The sequence below is a fragment of the Lissotriton vulgaris genome, chromosome 4_1 (assembly GCF_964263255.1).
Source record: "Lissotriton vulgaris chromosome 4_1, aLisVul1.2, whole genome shotgun sequence".
Taxonomy (NCBI): Eukaryota; Metazoa; Chordata; class Amphibia; order Caudata; family Salamandridae; genus Lissotriton; species Lissotriton vulgaris.
Window position 1 is genome coordinate 412166709 of NC_141691.1, and position 18034 is coordinate 412184742.

An 18034-nucleotide genomic window follows, 5' to 3' on the forward strand; every position below is an offset into this window, starting at 1 on the left:
CCTATTACAGGGATACGGACTGGAAGTGCTGCTGTTCACTTCTGCTTAGCCTCTTTGAAAATTGTCAGTAAAGGACATGTAGATCTCTTCCATCTGAATCGAATAGTCTGATCCTAGACCTGACCACTAAGGTAAATGAGGAAAGGAAACCGGATTCAACACAAAAAAGCCTATATGGAGGATAGTCTATAATATGGGAGTCTAACCCTTCTTTGACCAGAGCCCTATTGAAACAACCTATGAATTTCATTAAATGCTTTGAGCCACCTCTATGCTGTGAAACTGATTACACTGGGAACTCTGTCATTTGTATAGCAGTGAAAGTCTATCTTATTGAAAACAGAGAAATTCCATCATTCTGAAATCATTATTATGCTAAGGTAATATCATGTTTTGAGACAGTTAATGACCAACTGGCACATCATCCTTAAAAAACAGTGACATAAAATGCAAGTTCTTTTGACGATATCCCCGTCACGTACAGTAAGTGCCCCTTCATGGTGTGAACCGTGAACCACACAATGTGCTCAACGTCTATGAGAAGAGTGGTAGTCTGGCCTATCACACTTTGAAGAGTGTAAACTCAACATCTCATTTTGGAAAGATGAGCACAAATCAATAGTACTCCAGCTAGCTAAGGTGTTCAGTTACCTACCTAGGCCATGAGTGATGCTCAAACTGTGCATTCACAGTCAGGATTTCTCAAATCAGAAACATTAAATCTGAAATTTGAAGGACTTAATAAAACCTAATAGTAATCTCTGCCTGTGTACGTCATGAATTTCCCAAAAAGTAAAAGCTTGGCTGTTTTCCATTGAATTTTTTATAATTATCGAACAAAGTTTGCCGACGTCCACGTTACCCTTATAAACACGAATACACACCGTACAGATAAATAAGTAATTCTTCGTACAAACGTGACAAGGTGAGCAAAAGCATTTTAAAGGCTGCGGAAAAGTGCAGAGGTGCAAACATACACACATGTATGTAAACAGGCACAGTTGTCTTACAACAGTAAGCGAGTTCAGAACACAACAGTGGATGAGAGATGGCCTCAAATTTGCACTAGTGCAACGAATAATCAAGCCAAGACTGCATGTGGGGCTCTCAACCTTTGATGTCCTTGAAATGAAAGCAATGGCATTATGTTGTTAGCAGCAGTCACTGGGTTCTGTCAGCTCTGGAGGTGGGGGGAGGATAAGCAGACTTTGCAGTTGAGGCGAAACAATGAAGAGCAAGACGAGAAACACATCCCACAGATTCTGAAGAGCGGCAGCACGATAAGACCTTGGAATTAACTTAGAACTAGGTATGGAAAAAAGAACAGCACACCTTGCTTAAAATGGTAATGAAACTGTACAAAAAAACACACAGTAAACGGTTAAAAACGGAACAGAATCGGCAGAAACAGTCACTGGATTCTGAGCAAATCTGTGGTTCCATGTAGTGTCCTCTTTTTCAGTAAAAAGATGCAAACTGATACCAGGGCTGTAGTTTCACCGTGTTCACAGTGTGATCAATGTGTCGGAAGGCTACAGGCGCTGAGCTAAGAAAGAGAAACTAAATCCTTGTCAAGTCGTGAGCACGCTCTTTGAAGGGAGAATGTACAAGAGTTCTTACTGGAGGCTTCGCTTAGAACAATGCTTCCGGCATTCTTTGCGCCCTCCGACATACTTCCTTGGCAGTGCTGATTGCATGTGGTGCTGGCACAAGTTTGACACTTGGTGGGTCTCTCCGTTTGGAAAGTGGTAGCTATTCTTCATCACCCTCCAGGAAACCACGGATAAAGTTAATGGCTCGCTGGCGGTCACTTGGTGTCTGCTTTCCAATGTTGCTTGGCGATGGTCGCAGCAGTAGGCTGGTGAAGAGAGTTGCTGGCCAAAAGTAAAACAAAAGTCAGGCACATATGTCTTTTTGCAGCAAAATCGCCCAATATTTTACAGTTAATTCAACACTATGTGGTGTAAAAATAATTAAACATGGACCAGTGCAAAAAACTGAGGTAGCTATCAATAGTTCATTAAATAGACATTGCATTAGGACTATAAATTAGGTATGTTAAGTTACAGTGGGTTCTCGTTAGGAATATAAAAGGCAGTTCAGTTCAAATTGATGATTTTAAGTTGACTCTGATATGAAAGCTTTTTACCAATAGTTACATAGCAAGCACTGATATTCAACCGGATGCCCATGATGAACTTAAGGTGCTCCAGTGCCTGAGTGTTTCATGTCCTTAAGGCTAGTCCTGTCATGTATGCCCCTTTTTAGGGCTCGTATCCTGCATTGCATTGAGCAGCAATGCTAGCGCAGCGAGAGTCCTTTTGTCCGGGGTTCAGAAATTAACCCTGGAATTGTACACGCTTGCGCATGTGTTTTTGTTTTGTGTCCTGTAATTGGGCTTTGCGTGCGAGTTTTGTTTCAACATAGCCCGCAATAGGTCAAAGGCGGGTGCATTGCTCCGCCTACGGTCTATTGGTGTCTGTTATGCGCACCAAAGCACATGTTGTTTTAATTATCGTGCCCAGACACGGGCTCGATAATTGAAAGCACATGTGGCGCTTGCGCACCACTCGCAGGTGTGTTTTTTGTTTTTGTTTTTACAAGAGCAATCGCTTTCGCACTTTCCTAAATCGCTGATATAGGCAATGCTATGTTCCCCAGCATGCCATTATCCTCCCTCATTCCACTTAGCAACTGTCTGTTTTCCCTAACCGCACACCCTGCTCACAGCCATGGAAGTCTTCACTACTGCCGACTGCCTCCGATCACTTTCAGTGCATAAAGTTACACTTACCTTCTCCAATCCGGAGCGTTTTTTTTTTTTTTTTAACAAGAGCGATCGCTTTCACACTTTCCTAGATCGCTGCTATCGGCAATGCTAGATTTCCCAGCATGCCATTAACACACATGAAGTAGCTATGCACCAGCCGATCTGACGCAGTATAACAAGTGACCGTAACCGCCCAGTTTCAGCGGTTCCTACTCCTTGCATGCCTGCCTGTGTGTGCGCATCTGTGTATGTGTGCGTGCCTATGTGTGTGTGCGCATCTGACTGTGTGCATCAGTGTGTGTGTGCGCATGCCTGGGCGTGTGTGCGCATCTGTGTGTGTTTGCCTGTGTATGTGAAAGCATCTGTGTCTGGGGATTTTTGCGTCCCTATGTGTGTGTGCCTGTATATGTGTGCGCATCTGTGTGTGTGTGTGTGCGTGCGTGCGTACCTGGTTTTAGTTGCTTTTGTCAATGTTGCATTGCTGTATTGCTCACGGGGATCACGGTCTTGCTGTTGGGAGGAGATGGTTAAATGAAAGCTCACTGGTTGGAGGAGGCAGACCTGGAAGCAGAGGTCAGCCCGGGACCAGGGTTCAATTCCTGGCTCGGCGGGGTCTTGAGTCCTAAAATGTCCATGGACTCGAAAATTCTCGCTCAGGTGCCTACTCGATTCACGGGTTCACACTCTGCGACTCTGGGCAATAGCTTGCTCAATCTCCACAACGGCCCCTCGCGGCGAGATGCCTGGCTTTCACCTTGCGGATACCCTGCTGGGGTTATCTCACAGGGGAATACCAGGACGGGTTCCCTAAGCAAGCGCTTAGAAACCGCTTAGTGATTTGCACTCTATAAATTCCTGTACATTTACATTTATTCGTGTCCGTGTTATCAGTTCTGCAGCTGACCGCCTGCACCCCTTCCCCGCCCCCTGACACACACCTGTGTGCTGGACAGGGTGATAAAGTGGGGTCTGGTCTGCTGCCCACAATACAGAGAGGAGCTGAACAATAGGTGTGCGCGTCTGGTTTGTGGCGCCCCCTTCCAGCCCCAGGGCTGTTTAGAGTAAATCCGGTCTGGTGGCCGGAGCAGTGACAGCTCTGCATTCCTACCTTTGTCTGCACATTCCGCCGTCTCATCAGAGTGGGAGCGCTCGTGCATCGAGGGTGACAGTCTGCGTTTCACCAGGGGACCCTGGGGTAGTGCCTGGGGTCCTCAGCCATCCACGGGGCCGGCAGGTCAAGGCACCGCCAGGGAGCGTGGGTCCATCCGTTGTAACTTCAAGCCATGTGTTGCCTCATGTTTTCTCACCGTCCCACTAAATAGGTGTAACCCGCAACCCTCAGAACGCCTTTGTGTATTCGTAAACTACGCGTTTGGCTGTGGCCTACTAATTTGCTGCTAACCAAATGTTTGATATTATTCAAAGATGCTCATTTTGTTGACTTCGTGAGGATAAAAGGCCCAGGTCAACCACTCCGATCTGAACTGACAGCAACAGGAGAGAAAGGACGAACACAGGTCCTGGGCTTGCATGGAATGCTTTAGTCCACTGATCCATCACATTCGGCAACGGAACACACATCTTTTTTTACACTCTTAGGCCGATTGTCCAGTCCCAACTCTATAGTGGTGTCTCTCTTTATTCAATCACTCCTGCATGTGTGACTGTAAACAATAACTCTGGACCAGCAGCAGAAAGTTAGTGACCCAGAAATCACCCCTCATTTAGAATATTTAGAGACTCGAACCTTCAGAACTGGGTTCTGTTTATACTCATTAAAGATGCGTCTGAAGCTGTTCCAGACAGTCTGTGCCATTTACACACTTGGGTAACTAGTGACTATATTACCAGTCAACAGATTCTACTATGCATTGTATCTTCCTCAGAATGGATGAAAGTCTGAACCTTAGAAACAGACACCTTCTATATGCAGTCTGTACACACATCTGTGAAGCAGGCACATTAACACGTAGAGTTACATTGCCAGCGAGTAGCAAGTCCAGAGATCTCTTAGAGTAAGTGCTTTAAGCAACAGGCAGGGAGCTGTATTTTATTTGTTTAATAATACTAGCGAAAAAACTGCACACTGTGTTACTAGTGTTCTCAGCCTTGGCAGGAAATGTGGTCAGTTTAGTTGTATGGCGACGTTTAGGGTAGCATATACTTCCAAGTTAAGTGTACAATTCAAGGCATGATTTTACCTTATGGCCACCAGTTACAAGTTATCCCACACTCACTCGGCAGCATAAATACCAAGTGTCCCTATTCTGGTAGATAGTGGGAAACGTTGCAATTTGTAAAAAAAAAAAGTTATAGTTCAGACATCTGAAAAAAATTGGTGAGAAAAAAAATCTCCTTGTGATTACTTAATTGAGCCCATTTCTCAGATCGTATATGTTTCCCACAACCAATGGCAGCAGGCGGTACGTCACAAGGCAGTATTGCGCAAACAACATTTCAAATTTTGTGTTACCTTAAATAACAGATGTACAACATGAAAAACACCACCTGTGGCTGTAGCACGCAGCACATGCCACGTCATATGAACAATCACTCACCATCAACATTCTCTTTCTTAGTGTCCACGGCTGCAAGAAGGGGCTACCCTCTGTTCCTCTACCACGCATTCTTTACATTTTTCTGTAGAATGATGTGGGGGTGTGAGCGGACAGGATTGTGTTGCTGGCTGGTTTTTCATTAACAATGGAAAACATTGTAATTACGGTTCAGCTGTGGTAAGTCATTAGAGCGGCTATTAGTTGATTTATTTGACGGCTTTGTTTCAATATTGTGACAGCGCTGGCTTTTAGGTGTACTTTTTTTTAAATACGAGCAGTGTTATCAATTAGGTAAGGTGCTATATGTTCTGATAGTAAAACTCAACCGGCGCTTATGATTCTAGCCTTCTGAAGGTTGCGGCAATATTTTTTTTATTCCGTGGACTGAGGCAATTGCTGGTTAAGCGCTTTAGGCACTCTATTAACTAAGACAGCTGGTGAGAAATGCAGTAACCCAAACAACCTTCATGAGCGCCATCCATGTTGCTCATAAATCTTCCTATCTAATCCTAACTATGTTAAGAGGGGCTTGTCTTATTCACTCAGAGGGCTAGCACGGGCACCGAATGCATTTGAAATGCAAAATATGTCCATTTGAAAGCGTTTAAGCTACTGCCATTGTAAATGACAGTGCATTTTGTTCATCTATTTTAAAAACAACACATAAATAAAAGGCATTGTGATTTTCAATGCCAATAGCTCAAACACTGGTAAATGCGAGACCTATTGCAGAGCAAATTCTTGTTTTTACATACATTGTCCCATCCACACGACAATAACTGTTCTGAATAGGCTCTTAGTATTTTATCATAATCCCTGTATCTGATATACATAAACATGTCCTCAGATACTGTATAATTATTCTGTATAAGGATCACCACTTTTTCATCCTTGGCCAACAGGCCCGCTGTGCATGATCACGATGTTTGGAGAAACATTTATGATTGTTTTAAAAACATTTATGAGATTCTAGAAGAAACCCTGGAGTGACCACTCTAGTATATAAGGCCCTTATTCCCCCCTGCAAATCAGAGGAGGATTCCTTCCAGGCTGACACGGGGTCCTGCATGCTGAATCTGCGACACACAACGGTCCAACATCCCTTACTGGGTGTCATCCTCGAAGCAGAGAAGGTGTCCTTCATGCTCTACTATCAGGTCAGGGGGTTCGTTCTTCCCTAGAGGATTCTTGGCTATATACATATATATCTATACACATAGACATGCTACACCTACATATCTAGGTTAGGTACATTTAGGCAAATTACATAGTGCTCTTATTGTAGGAGTATGCAAGTGCTAATGTCTTATCTGAACTGTATATGTTAATCTTCTTAGAACTATGGTAGAAATGTATCTACTGTTTACTACATTGGTACTTGTGAATTCTTTCGTAGGCTTCTGTCTCCCTATAGTCGCAGCAAATTTTGTTTTGCAAAAGACTGACGCTGGGCCAATAAATACGGATTCGAACATCCTAACCACCAACCCTTTGTATTTTCTAAGAATAAGCACAAGTAACTAAGCAAAAACCACTGTACTTTTTTTCACAATCCCTGAGGAATCGGGGTCATCATGTGCAATGGTTGCCAGAAACAACCCACACCACTGTACGATACGGGGGCGGTAGTGGAATTGTAGAGCTAGTTGGTCTAACGGCTGATTCATCCTGTGGTGGTGTCCGGAATCAGTTTGGACACAAAGCCCTCAGTTTAGGTAATCCAAAACGCGCAGGTCCTGAGGATTCATAGCAACTACAGGACATGGTGCCACCAACGTTGGTTTCAGTTCTTATATTAGCAGTTAAAATCTGCGTAGTTCAGTCGTGTTTTTTCAGAAAGCCCTGCTCTCACTTTTCAGAGAAGTCGGAAGTGGGAAACAAGATCGCCTCAGCTGAGCAGATATACCCTGTGTATTGGATGAAGGTTTAAACAAGCTTGTAAGGCTAAAAGGTTCCCACATTGTGCAAAGGTTCTAATTACTAAAACTTTGACTCTTCACCTTCTTAGAAATGCCTGACAACGCAAGTGGTTCATGTTAAGATGAATTTGCAAATTTTCTCAACATTACAGAATAGTGCAGACATTCCTCCCTCACTCTCTACAAGATCTGCCACTCATGTCTCTTAAAGACTTGGAGGTCCTGGCAGCTAAGGTCAAATCAGGTTCTCTGGATGATCCTATAAGACCAGACATCATTGAGAAATGTCATGACTGTCTTATGATTGAGGGCAGGGAGCTGATTAATAGATCGCTCCTGTCGGCAGAGATTCCTAAATCATGGAAGCAAGCTAAGGTCATTCCATTGCTGAAAAAGCCCACATTAGATATGTCTCTGCGGGAGAATTTTCTGCCCATCTCTCTGCTACCATATTTGGCTAAGATCATGGAGTCCCATGTTAACACTACCCTGACAAAATATTTGCAAGCTAATGAGAGTTTAGACAGAACACGAAATGGTTTCCGGCCCAGACATAGTATGGAATCTGCTCTTTTGGTGGTCACAAAGCAGCTGTGGGCCACGTTAGACGAGGGCAACACTTCAGCACTGATTTTACTTGATCTCGGTGTAGCATTTGACAGTCTCCCATAAGATTCTGCTTCAACAGCTAGGGGAGATCGGGGTCAAAGGTAAAGCCCTGGCCTGGTTTGCATCTTTTCTATCCAAGCGCTCCCTTCATGTCTATGCCCCTCCCTACTTGTCCAGCATCTACCCTCAGGTGTGGTGTCCCTGAGGGCCCAGCTTTGAGCCCCTCGTTGTTTAATGTGTATGTCCGCCACTGGCCCTCTTGGCCAAGCTCGGAACATTAATATGATATCTTACGCTGATGATACCCAGTTAGTATTTACCTTTTCCAACAATCCAGATCAGGACCAACTAAAATTCCATGAAGATGTCTTGGCCATCTCGGATTGGATGGCGGACAACTATTTACAACTCAACTCCTCCAAGACTGAGGTGCTCTTGGTAGGCCGTGATATCCATAAATTAGACTACCAATGGCGGCCCACAGCTCTGGGTACCAAACTCCCACCGAAAATTGCAGTCAAGACCTAGGGGTCCTGATGGATAATGCCCTTTCATTTGAGCCTCACGCTAAAAATGTGGCAGGTACATGTTTTGGCCTCTTACGCGGCCTAAAACCTATTCTGGGATTGTTTGATGCATCTATCCACCAAGCGATTGTTTCATCTGTAGTTCAGTCGTGGTTAGACTATTGTAATGGGCTCCTACTTGGCATGAATAAAACTGTAATTAAAAGACTCCAGCGGGCACAGAATGCAGTGGCACGCATCCTTTTTGCTCTAACAAAGTACTGTCACACCTCCAATCTTTCCTGTCGTCTTCAATGGCTGCCAATTGAACAGAGAGTTGAGTTTAAAACTCTCTGAATCACACATTATATCTTACATGACCAGGGTCCCAAAATTCTGCAGGGCCTTTGCACTTCATACGTTCGATCGCAAGAACTGCGCTCCGCTGACCTGCAGCTGGCTTGCACTCCTCATGTGTGCAGGTGTACAGCTGGCGGGCGCTCTTTCAAGATTCTGGCCCCTGCCCCATGGAATTCCATTCCACTTGCTGCCCGGAGCACGCAAGATCATTGGGCATTTAGGAAACTGATTAAAACCTGGCTTTTTTCTTCTATCTTGCCCTATTTTCTCTGGCCACTTGTCTGCTAGCACTGGGACGCCCCGTTGCTGGGGCCATGTACTGTATATATGCGCCTAACATAACAAATATAAAATTGTTAGAACACGGCATACCCGCAACAGGTTGCTATTTTACCTTTGTGATTGAGGCACACAAGGCATTGGGCTCAGAGGTATTCTTTTCTTGGATTCAGTTCCCGCCTGCAGGTCTACAGACTAAATTGTTTTACACATACATTATAGGTGAACCACCGAAAGAATACATTCCATACAAAGTCATTTTATTCCTGTTAACTTACCAGCAACACAAAAACTAGTTTAAAGGCACCCTCCCACACAGATTTGTGTTAAGACTCGGTCACCTCAGCATAGAAGGAGTGTCCTGACCGGTTTTAGCAACGTACACTCCACATCCTGCGATAGACACACAACCAGTGGATGAAGTCTGTACAATATACAAAGACAGTCTGGCTATACAGACAAATTGTTCAATTCATCATGCGAACATTAACAGTCCAACCTGCGAGAAATGCTCCAGTCCCTCCACATCAGACTAAACCTACAATTGGCCCACAGACACTAAAATCAGTAGTAGGAACAATCTCTTCCAAAGGGGAGCAAATTCCATTCTGGATAGCACAAAAATCTGCACAGCTGGAAGCAGTAGTTGACTATACGGGTCCACAGGAAAAACATAGAATGCTAACCATTTGCTTGCCAATGGGGATGGTTCCCTCAATTGAGGATTGTACAACTTGGGAAACAATCTTTGCTGCCATTTACATCAGAATACACAGTACCCCTTCCATAGCAGTAATTCCAGAGGTATTGAAATAGATACAGAATGAGGTTGGGACAGGACCTGTCCTGGACTTGGAGATGAAACCGATGGGTAATTTTGCCCAGGTCTCTGCAATTATGCTGAGCAACATAAAAGGGGAGGTAGCAGCAGTGGCTATACGCCACTGCCTAAGGGAAATAGCTCCTATAAATAAGGAGCGAGAGATAGCAAAAACTAACGAAGAAACCTATGGGAAGAGATAGTTAGGGGGGCAAATGGGGGTTGTCCTGAAAACGATAACTCGAAGCAAGCACCCTCTTCCTCTAAAAAGAAATAGGATAACAAACAATCCAAAAACAACAATATAGAAAAGAATTCACTATCAAGGGGTGGGTCTCCACAACGGGAGTCCTCCGAAAAGAGGTATAGCACTAGGAATCCTGATAACATATGGAAACCTGACAGGTATTAGGACAGTGATACACATTTCTTTTGTTCCTTCTCAAAAAACTCAGTGAAAGGGATGGGCGATCAGAACAAGAGGCAGAAGATAGACCAAAGACAAAAAGGAAACATCGGAATTCAGATTACATTATCAAGCAGAAATAACAACCTAAAGCAAAGCTTCAATGTAAAAAGAAAAAAGTAGCTGGCTTGAAAATTAGACATGCCCAGGTTACTGAGGACTCAGCTTCTGAATGGGGAATGGGCTCTGACGATGCTAGACAGCACGGCAGAAGTATAAATAGCTTGCCAGAACCAGAATAATTTTCTGGTGGCAGCAGTGCAGAATGAACATATCACAGTGCAAACACCTGATACAACAGTTAGTGTCCCACATAGACTGCACTAAACTACACTCTAAATAGAGGGGGAGATCTCAAGAAAAGTCTCATTTAGGAGCACTTAACATTTGGATATGTTACCTTTCATCAGAAAAAGATTGGCCCATGGGGTCGAGAAACGTCTCATGGTGGCAGGCTGGTGTGTGTGCCAGTCAGGGAACTTACCAGAGGCTGGTAATTTTTCAGGGAGCATCTCCAAGATGCCCTCTGTGTGCATTTTTCATTAAATCCCACACTCGCATCAGTGTGGGTTTAATGTCCTGAGAAGTTTGATACCAAACTTCTCAGTGTAGCCATTATGGTGCTGTGGAATTCATAATGGCAAACTCCCAGCACCATATACTCTTAATGACAGCACTGCACTTACAATGTCTAAGGATGAACTTCGACACTGTAGGGGTAGGGGGCTCATGCACCTGCACCCTCACCACTGGTATAGTGCACCCAGATCAAGGGCAGTGGGTTGTAGGCATGGCACACAGGGATGGGTGCTATGTCGGCTCGAGTGTGAGTGTAAAGGTACAGGGCCTTTAAGGGTGGCACAGTAAGTGCTGCAGCTCTTGGAGATCTTCCCTGGTCACAGTGCCCTATGTACCTGTGATACCATTTACCAGGGGCATACCTGTGACTAGAGATGCAAATTGGGTTTGGGTACAGTTTTGGGGAAAGAACACTGGCCCTGGGAACCTGTTGGCAGGGACCCAGGACAGATAAAGCCAAAAGTGCATCAGTAGTCTGGCAAAAAGTCGGGGGGGAGGGGGGTACTGCAACAGAAACCTAGCTTCTCACAGTAGGTCCGAAGCTGTCAACTGTATCCGCTCAAGCTCCACGTACGGAGGTGGAGGCTAGACAGGTTCGGGTGGTATTCTGCTCTCATTTATGCCTAGTCCTTTCTCTGTGTTCTGTACTCTGGTGCCCAGCCAGTTTAAGTGATGCCAAAGAATGTTTCCTGTGTGTATGTGTGAGTGGAATTGTGAGTTGCAATATGTGGGATGCTGCTACCGGTGGGGCTGATCCTACAACCATCTTATAACCTAATGTTCCTGTTCGGACTGAACTGAAGAATAAATCTACCATTTGGATAGAACTTAATCGCAGCTTAATTCCTTTCTTGTATTCCACACTGGTAACAAGCGGACAAGGACTCGCTTATGAGAAAAGGGGACATTAGTAAAGTTAAAGAGGAGTCATCTTTACTGCAACACGAGATGGGAGACTTTTAAAAGTAGTTTTGAGAGACTGTTTGAAACATGTGAAGAGGATATGGGCCTGTGAGCCCCACCTGTGTCTGTTGCCCTCATGCAGCCTCAGCCCTGGGCATTTGAGTAGGTACACATGAAGTAGCATTACTTTGAAGCCATCCACAAAGGGCACTGGCACTTCTGATAATTTTTGGAGCCTGCTGATTATCATCTTTCTATTTGCTGATTGAAATTGCAGCTGGTGTACTTACATAACTTGCAAGCTTAAGTTGTACTAACTGATTCTCCTGAACTGAACACTTGATTCTAACTAGCAGCTTATTTGAAATTAATACCAGCAAATAACTACAGTCTGAGTTTACAACTGCACTCCTATTATTAGAATTGTCTTTCAACTTTCACGTCTTTTACAACTTATTTGGTCTCCATGTCCTCCTGTTGTTGAATGCTACTACATACTGGGCATTTGTGGTGTGGCATTTATCAGCGGGATTCACATGCATTGGAATCGTCTTTCCTGCTCATGACAAATTAGAAAAGAGTGGAAAAGGCTTCAGTAAGCTGCTTAAAGGCTTCGCCTTTATCTGAACTTTCGGTGAACTCCTGACTGGTAATATGCTGCATTATTTTCTTACTTGTGTGGTATGTAATGTTTGTGACATTAAAATTACCTGCCAAGTCAAGCGCACACAACTAGTATACTGATTTGAGTAATCAAGGTAAAGTGTTTCAAGGATAAGATCGCACACGAATGTTCTTTCTATTTCTTTTTTAATTGTTTACGCGATTGGTTCTCCTATTCAAAGGAATCCATAAAGAAAGAAACCAGCCTGGTTTCTTTCTTTATGGATTCCTTTGACGGAATGGTTCCATCATGAGTGACATCTTTGTACTTTGGAGCCGCGACAGGCCCTGCGACACGCTTCTCCGGTGATGCGATGGCAGCTCACTCTATGGCGTCACGCTTCTCCGGTGATGCGACAGCAGGCAGCTTTGAGGAAGGCACACTTCCAGGGAGATGCGGCGAAGGCTCACTTTTCCGGCGATGCGATTATTTCAGCTGCGGCGGCGACACGCTTCCTCTCGATGTGTCGCGCTTCCAGCTCCCAGCAATACGCAAATGTCTGTTGATAGAATTCCCAGCACGGAAATTCGGAGGGGAGCTGGAGATGAAGTCTTTTATCCCTGAGACTTCAGCAGAAGGCAAGCACAGTTCAAGCAATTGGAGAATATTCTGTAGACAATGAAAGTCCTTACAAAGTTCCTTCTCCTTTCCTTGGCAATGAAGCAACCACTGCATGTCAACCCAGCAAATGGCACACTTTCAGAGGGGCAGCCAAACTCCTGCAGCTTCCTTGGTTCTTCTCCTTGGCAAAAGGTTTCTTATTCCAGAAGTGACCTAAAGTACTTGGGACTGGATCCCAATATTTATACCCCAAAATGCTTTGGTCTCTGAAGGCAGAGGCCTCTGCCTAGTCCAAACCAGTTCCTGAGCACTTTGTTACATGACTCGCTCCTTCCTTTCACTGTGCAGGGCAAAGACATCAGCCGCCCAACAGCAGGCGGAGCCAGTACAGGGGAAGGAAGGTACAGCTCTGGAGCACTTTGTTGACATGATTCCTTCTCTCCTTTCAAAGTGCAGGGCAGAGACATCAGACACACCACAGGAGGTGGAGCCAGAATTGTAGAGGGAAGGCCCAGCCTATTCAGGTCCCAGATGCAACTCCTCCCTCCCATTTAGATGCAGATCTCTCTATTCACCACTGGGCTGCCCCAGCCTGTCTCCTGGAATCCCCCAGCCCTGTCACTCACAAACCCAGACAAGGAATACATATCCTAGCAGAGGCAGGCCTGGACAGTTAGGCAAGAATATACCTACTTTCTAAAAGTGGTATTTTTTTTATACACAAAATGTTAAAACCAACTGTACAAAAATATGTATTTTATCATTCTGAGTTCAGGCATACTAAATTTGAATTTCTACCATGTTCCTTGAGTCAGTTAGGATTATAAGAATGTAATAATCTAACTGCCCATTCTAGCCCATTGAGAACAGGTAGCCTTGCAATAGTGAAAAACAAAAATGGCTGTAATTCACTATTAGGACACGTTAAACACACCAGAGCATGTCTTACCTTATACTTACAATGCACCCTGCCCTTGGGTCTACCATAGGGGTGTCTGATATGAAGCAAAGGGAAGGTTTAGGGACTGGCAAGTGGGTGCACTTGACCAAGTTGACATGGCAGTCATAGACTGCACACAGGCCTTTCAATGGCAGGCCTGAGACACACTTTACAAGCTGCTTCTGTGTGTGGCACAACCAGTGCTGTAAGCACGCCAGCAGCATTTGATTTACAAGCCCTGGGCACACATGGTGCACAGTACTAGGGTCTGACAAGTAAACCAAATAACCCAATCATGGAGTCACTAATTAGTACATCAATTTAACATAGGGAGCACTTGCACTGTGGTACTGAATAGCAGTGGCACAGCGCCCAAAGCATATAACCAGCAAAAATATACCAAAACAGAGGAGGCAATCCATCAAAATGGAAGGGAGACTCAGGCCAATGATGCCAGGTCTAACACAATTAATAGTGGCTCAGCTACAAATGCAATAATCTGGGATTCCCTAAAAGCTTTCATTAGAGGATAGATCACTAGTAAAACATGCCATAGAAATAAGTTGTATAAAAGTGAAATTACAGGGTTAGAGGAAAGAATTGAGCAATTAAATATGGAGTTGAACGGACCAGTCACAGAGGAGAAAAAAGTAGTACAAGAAAAGATGCAGCTGTTACTGAAAAACCAACTATCAGAGATTCTCCAAGTAAGGGTAAAAAAGGTGCGATGCTAGCAAACTAGACCAATTTGAATATGGGGAGGGAGCATGTAAACTCCTAGCCTGGAAGGTTAAGACAGATTTGAATAAAAACAGGATTAAGGAGATCAAGGAGGATTGCTCCAAAACTATTTTAAATAGGTAGACCGAGATTAAAGAAGCCTTTCAAGAGTTTTTCCGTATTTTATATACGGAAGAGAAGGAAGATATGTTAGATACCGAGATAGAGGGCTGGCTAGCGGATTAAATTCAACCCGTAGATCTTAACCAACAAAAATTTCTAAATAACTCAGGAGGAAGTAATTAGGGTCATTCTTTCAAGTAAAGGGGCTAAAGCTGCCGGGCCTGATGGCCTTTCCATGGAGCTTTATAAAATTCTGGCAGAAGTGCTCTCCCCTATTTTGACTATTACAGAGAACAACGGTCCTCAGGAAGTTCGATAATTCAACAAATAAACTTATAGACCACAATCAGTACTATAGTCCAGTTTCCAGACCCAGCCGGGCGAGGAATGTTTAATTTTTGGAATACAAAAGGGGAGGGGGTGGGGGGGAAAGGAGGTGTTTTTTATTGACCTAGAGAGGGTCAAAAACATTCAAGATAGGGCACAATCCTGTACCTAACCCAAGAGTAGGAAAAACCATAGAATAAGAGAAGTAGAAAAGTCAAGAGAAGGATTTTAACAGGCAAAGAAAATTGTGGAGCCAACTGTCGCTTGCAAATTAATTATCAATTACAGCAAGTATCGACATGCAGTGTCTACAGAATAATATAAATGAAATTCCTGCATCACTGTTTAAAGCGTCAACGTTTCGATCCCCTGGCTCCTAATGAACAGGGATCATCATCAGGACTGTATTAATCACTGACCTTTGTGGTGGCCCCCCGGAGTCGGAGGAGCCAACGCTTCGAGATGTGATGGGCGCCATCGCCAGCATACAATCGTCGATGGGCCAAAAATACGAGACCTTGGCAGCCAAGATTGACACAGTGGCGGTGGATGTGGGCCTGATCAGGGCGGACTTGGTCAAGACCAATGAGAGAGTCAAGTCGTTGGATGTCAAGACAGCCAGTCTCACCACTGATGTCTCCGAACTCCAGACTGAGATCCGGACTCTTCGGACCTTGAGTGACCAGTTTGCCCGCCGGCTTGAGGATTTCGAAAGTCGCGCTAGGCGCAATAATGTTCGCATAGTCGGAGTTCCGGAGTCCTCAGCCGATCAATCGATGGACTTGCTAGTTGAGGATCTGATCGTCAACCACCTCGCCCCTAAGGGCCTGAGTAACCTTTTTGCGGTGGAGCGCGCCCACAGAATTCCGGGCGGCAGACGCAAGCAGGGGACGGCCCCGCGACCCATTATTGCGCGGATATTTAACTTCAGAGACAGGGATGCCATTTTGCAAGCTTCGAGGACTAGCGGCCCCACTAAGTTCGAGAATGCATCCATCGGAGAGAATGGGGTCACGCGTGAAAAAGTGCATGTTTTGCAACTGAAGCAGTCTGATTATAAAGCCTTGGTTACGAATGCCACGAAAGCTATGAGTCGAGAACAACAGGGCCGTTTGTATGATGAGGGCGACAAGGCGGGGAAGTTGATAGCTTGGTTGGACAAAAGGGAGAGATCGAATCGTGTGGTGCCTGTGATTGAGCGAGTGGATGGTGTACGTGTGACGGATCCGTTGGAGATTGTGGAGGAGTTCGCTTGTCACTTTCGAACGGTGTATGCGCCGGTCTCGGACTGGCCGGAGGAAGACTCCCATCTTTTGCTTAGGGATATTGCTTTGCCTTGCCTGTCCGATTCTGATAGAGAGCTAATGGAGGCGGATTTCTCCACTGATGAAGTAGCGCTCGCTATTCGCTATATCCGCTCTGGAAAAGCTACGGGCCCAAACGGTATACCCATCGAGCTGTACAAGTTGTGTCCGAACAAAATGGCGTTGTATCTTCGCTCGATGTTCTTAGAGTCCAGTGAGAGGGGTTTGCTTCCCCGTGATCAGCGCTTAGCGTCGATCGTGGTGATCCCTACAGAGGGTAAACCCCGTGAATTCTGTACATCCTATAGACCTATTTCACTTCTGAATGTGGAATCTAAAGTCTTGGCAAAAATATTAGCTAACCGTCTGATTAAAGTGATCGGAGATTTGGTACACCTGGACCAATGTGGCTTTATTCCAGCCCGTAATACCGCGCTGAATTTACGCCGTCTTCATGGCGTGCTGGCGAGGGCGGAGACGCTACGTGAGCCGGCCATTTTGTTTTCTTTAGATGCCACCATGGCATTTGATACAGTGGAATGGCCATATCTATGGGCGGCTCTGGCGAAGTTTGGCTTCGGACCGGTGTTCATCGGGTGGGTCCGATTACTATATGAGAAGCCCCTTGACCAGATGGTCGTCAACGGTCGAGTGTCGGCTCCCTTTGTTCTGGGAAGGGTGCCCTCTTTCCCCGCTGCTTTTTGCCTTGGCTCTCGAGGCCTTGGCCGCTTGGTTGCGATGGGAGCCATACCTCAAGGGAATCAGGTGGGCCCCTGGTTTTGAAGATCGCATTTCACTTTATGCGTACGACATTCTCCTTTACCTCACCTCCCCTTGGAAATTTCGCTCACGGACGATAGACCACTCGTACCGCGCAACTGTCCTATACAAATATCATCCACCGGGTTTAAATATTTAGGAATCCATATTTCGCGTGATTCGGCTGTCAGATATCGACTCAACTTACTCCCCCATCTTACTCGCTTAAAAGCAGATGTGAAAGCCTGGAGCAGACTGCCGCTGTCCCTGGTGGGCAGGGCAACCTTATTCAAAATGATGTCCCTTCCCAGATAATTGTATGCGCTTCAGAATACTTTGGATCTAGTGCCTTCCAGCTACTTCCACAAGATTGAGTGCCTACAAAGGAAACTGTTGTGGGCCGGACGTCCCCAGATTGCCTTGGCCAAGCTTACGCTGCCTTGGTATGATGGCGGTATTGCGTTGCCGGACATACAACGATATTACTTGGCCTCTCAACTGAGCTTGGTTAATCATGCGATGTATGGTCCAGCTTCTAACCCGGCGTTTGCTATGAACAAATGGATGCTGCCGGGCGGAGACTATAACAGTGCGCTTTATTCCAAAAGGTCGGATGTAGCATTGACTGGGCCTACCAGAGTTGCAGTGCGGGTCTGGTACAACGCTAATGCTGCTATGGGCTGGTCAGACACTCTCACTCGAGCGACTCCACTCTACGCAGCTGAGAGGTTGGGCAATTTGTGGACTACCAAGGGTTTCGAAAAATGGGACCTTATTGGGATTAGTAAGGTGGGGGACCTTTGGCGGAAGGACAAGATAAAGTCTTTTGAAGAGCTGCAACTTGAATTCAAACTCAGTCCTCAAGAA

General features: G+C 45.2%; 1 protein-coding gene across 2 annotated transcripts in view; it reads right to left on the minus strand.

The window, feature by feature from the left end:
• Nucleotides 1–807: 807 nt before the first annotated feature.
• OCRL (OCRL inositol polyphosphate-5-phosphatase) overlaps nucleotides 808–18034 on the minus strand; it is a 611352-nt gene continuing 594125 nt past the window's right edge. For both annotated transcript variants that reach the window (XM_086918813.1, XM_086918814.1), the window contains one exon: nucleotides 808–1874. In XM_086918813.1, coding sequence (XP_086774939.1) covers nucleotides 1753–1874 — 122 coding nt within the window. In that variant the 3' untranslated portion in view covers nucleotides 808–1752. The remainder of the gene's footprint in view (nucleotides 1875–18034) is intronic.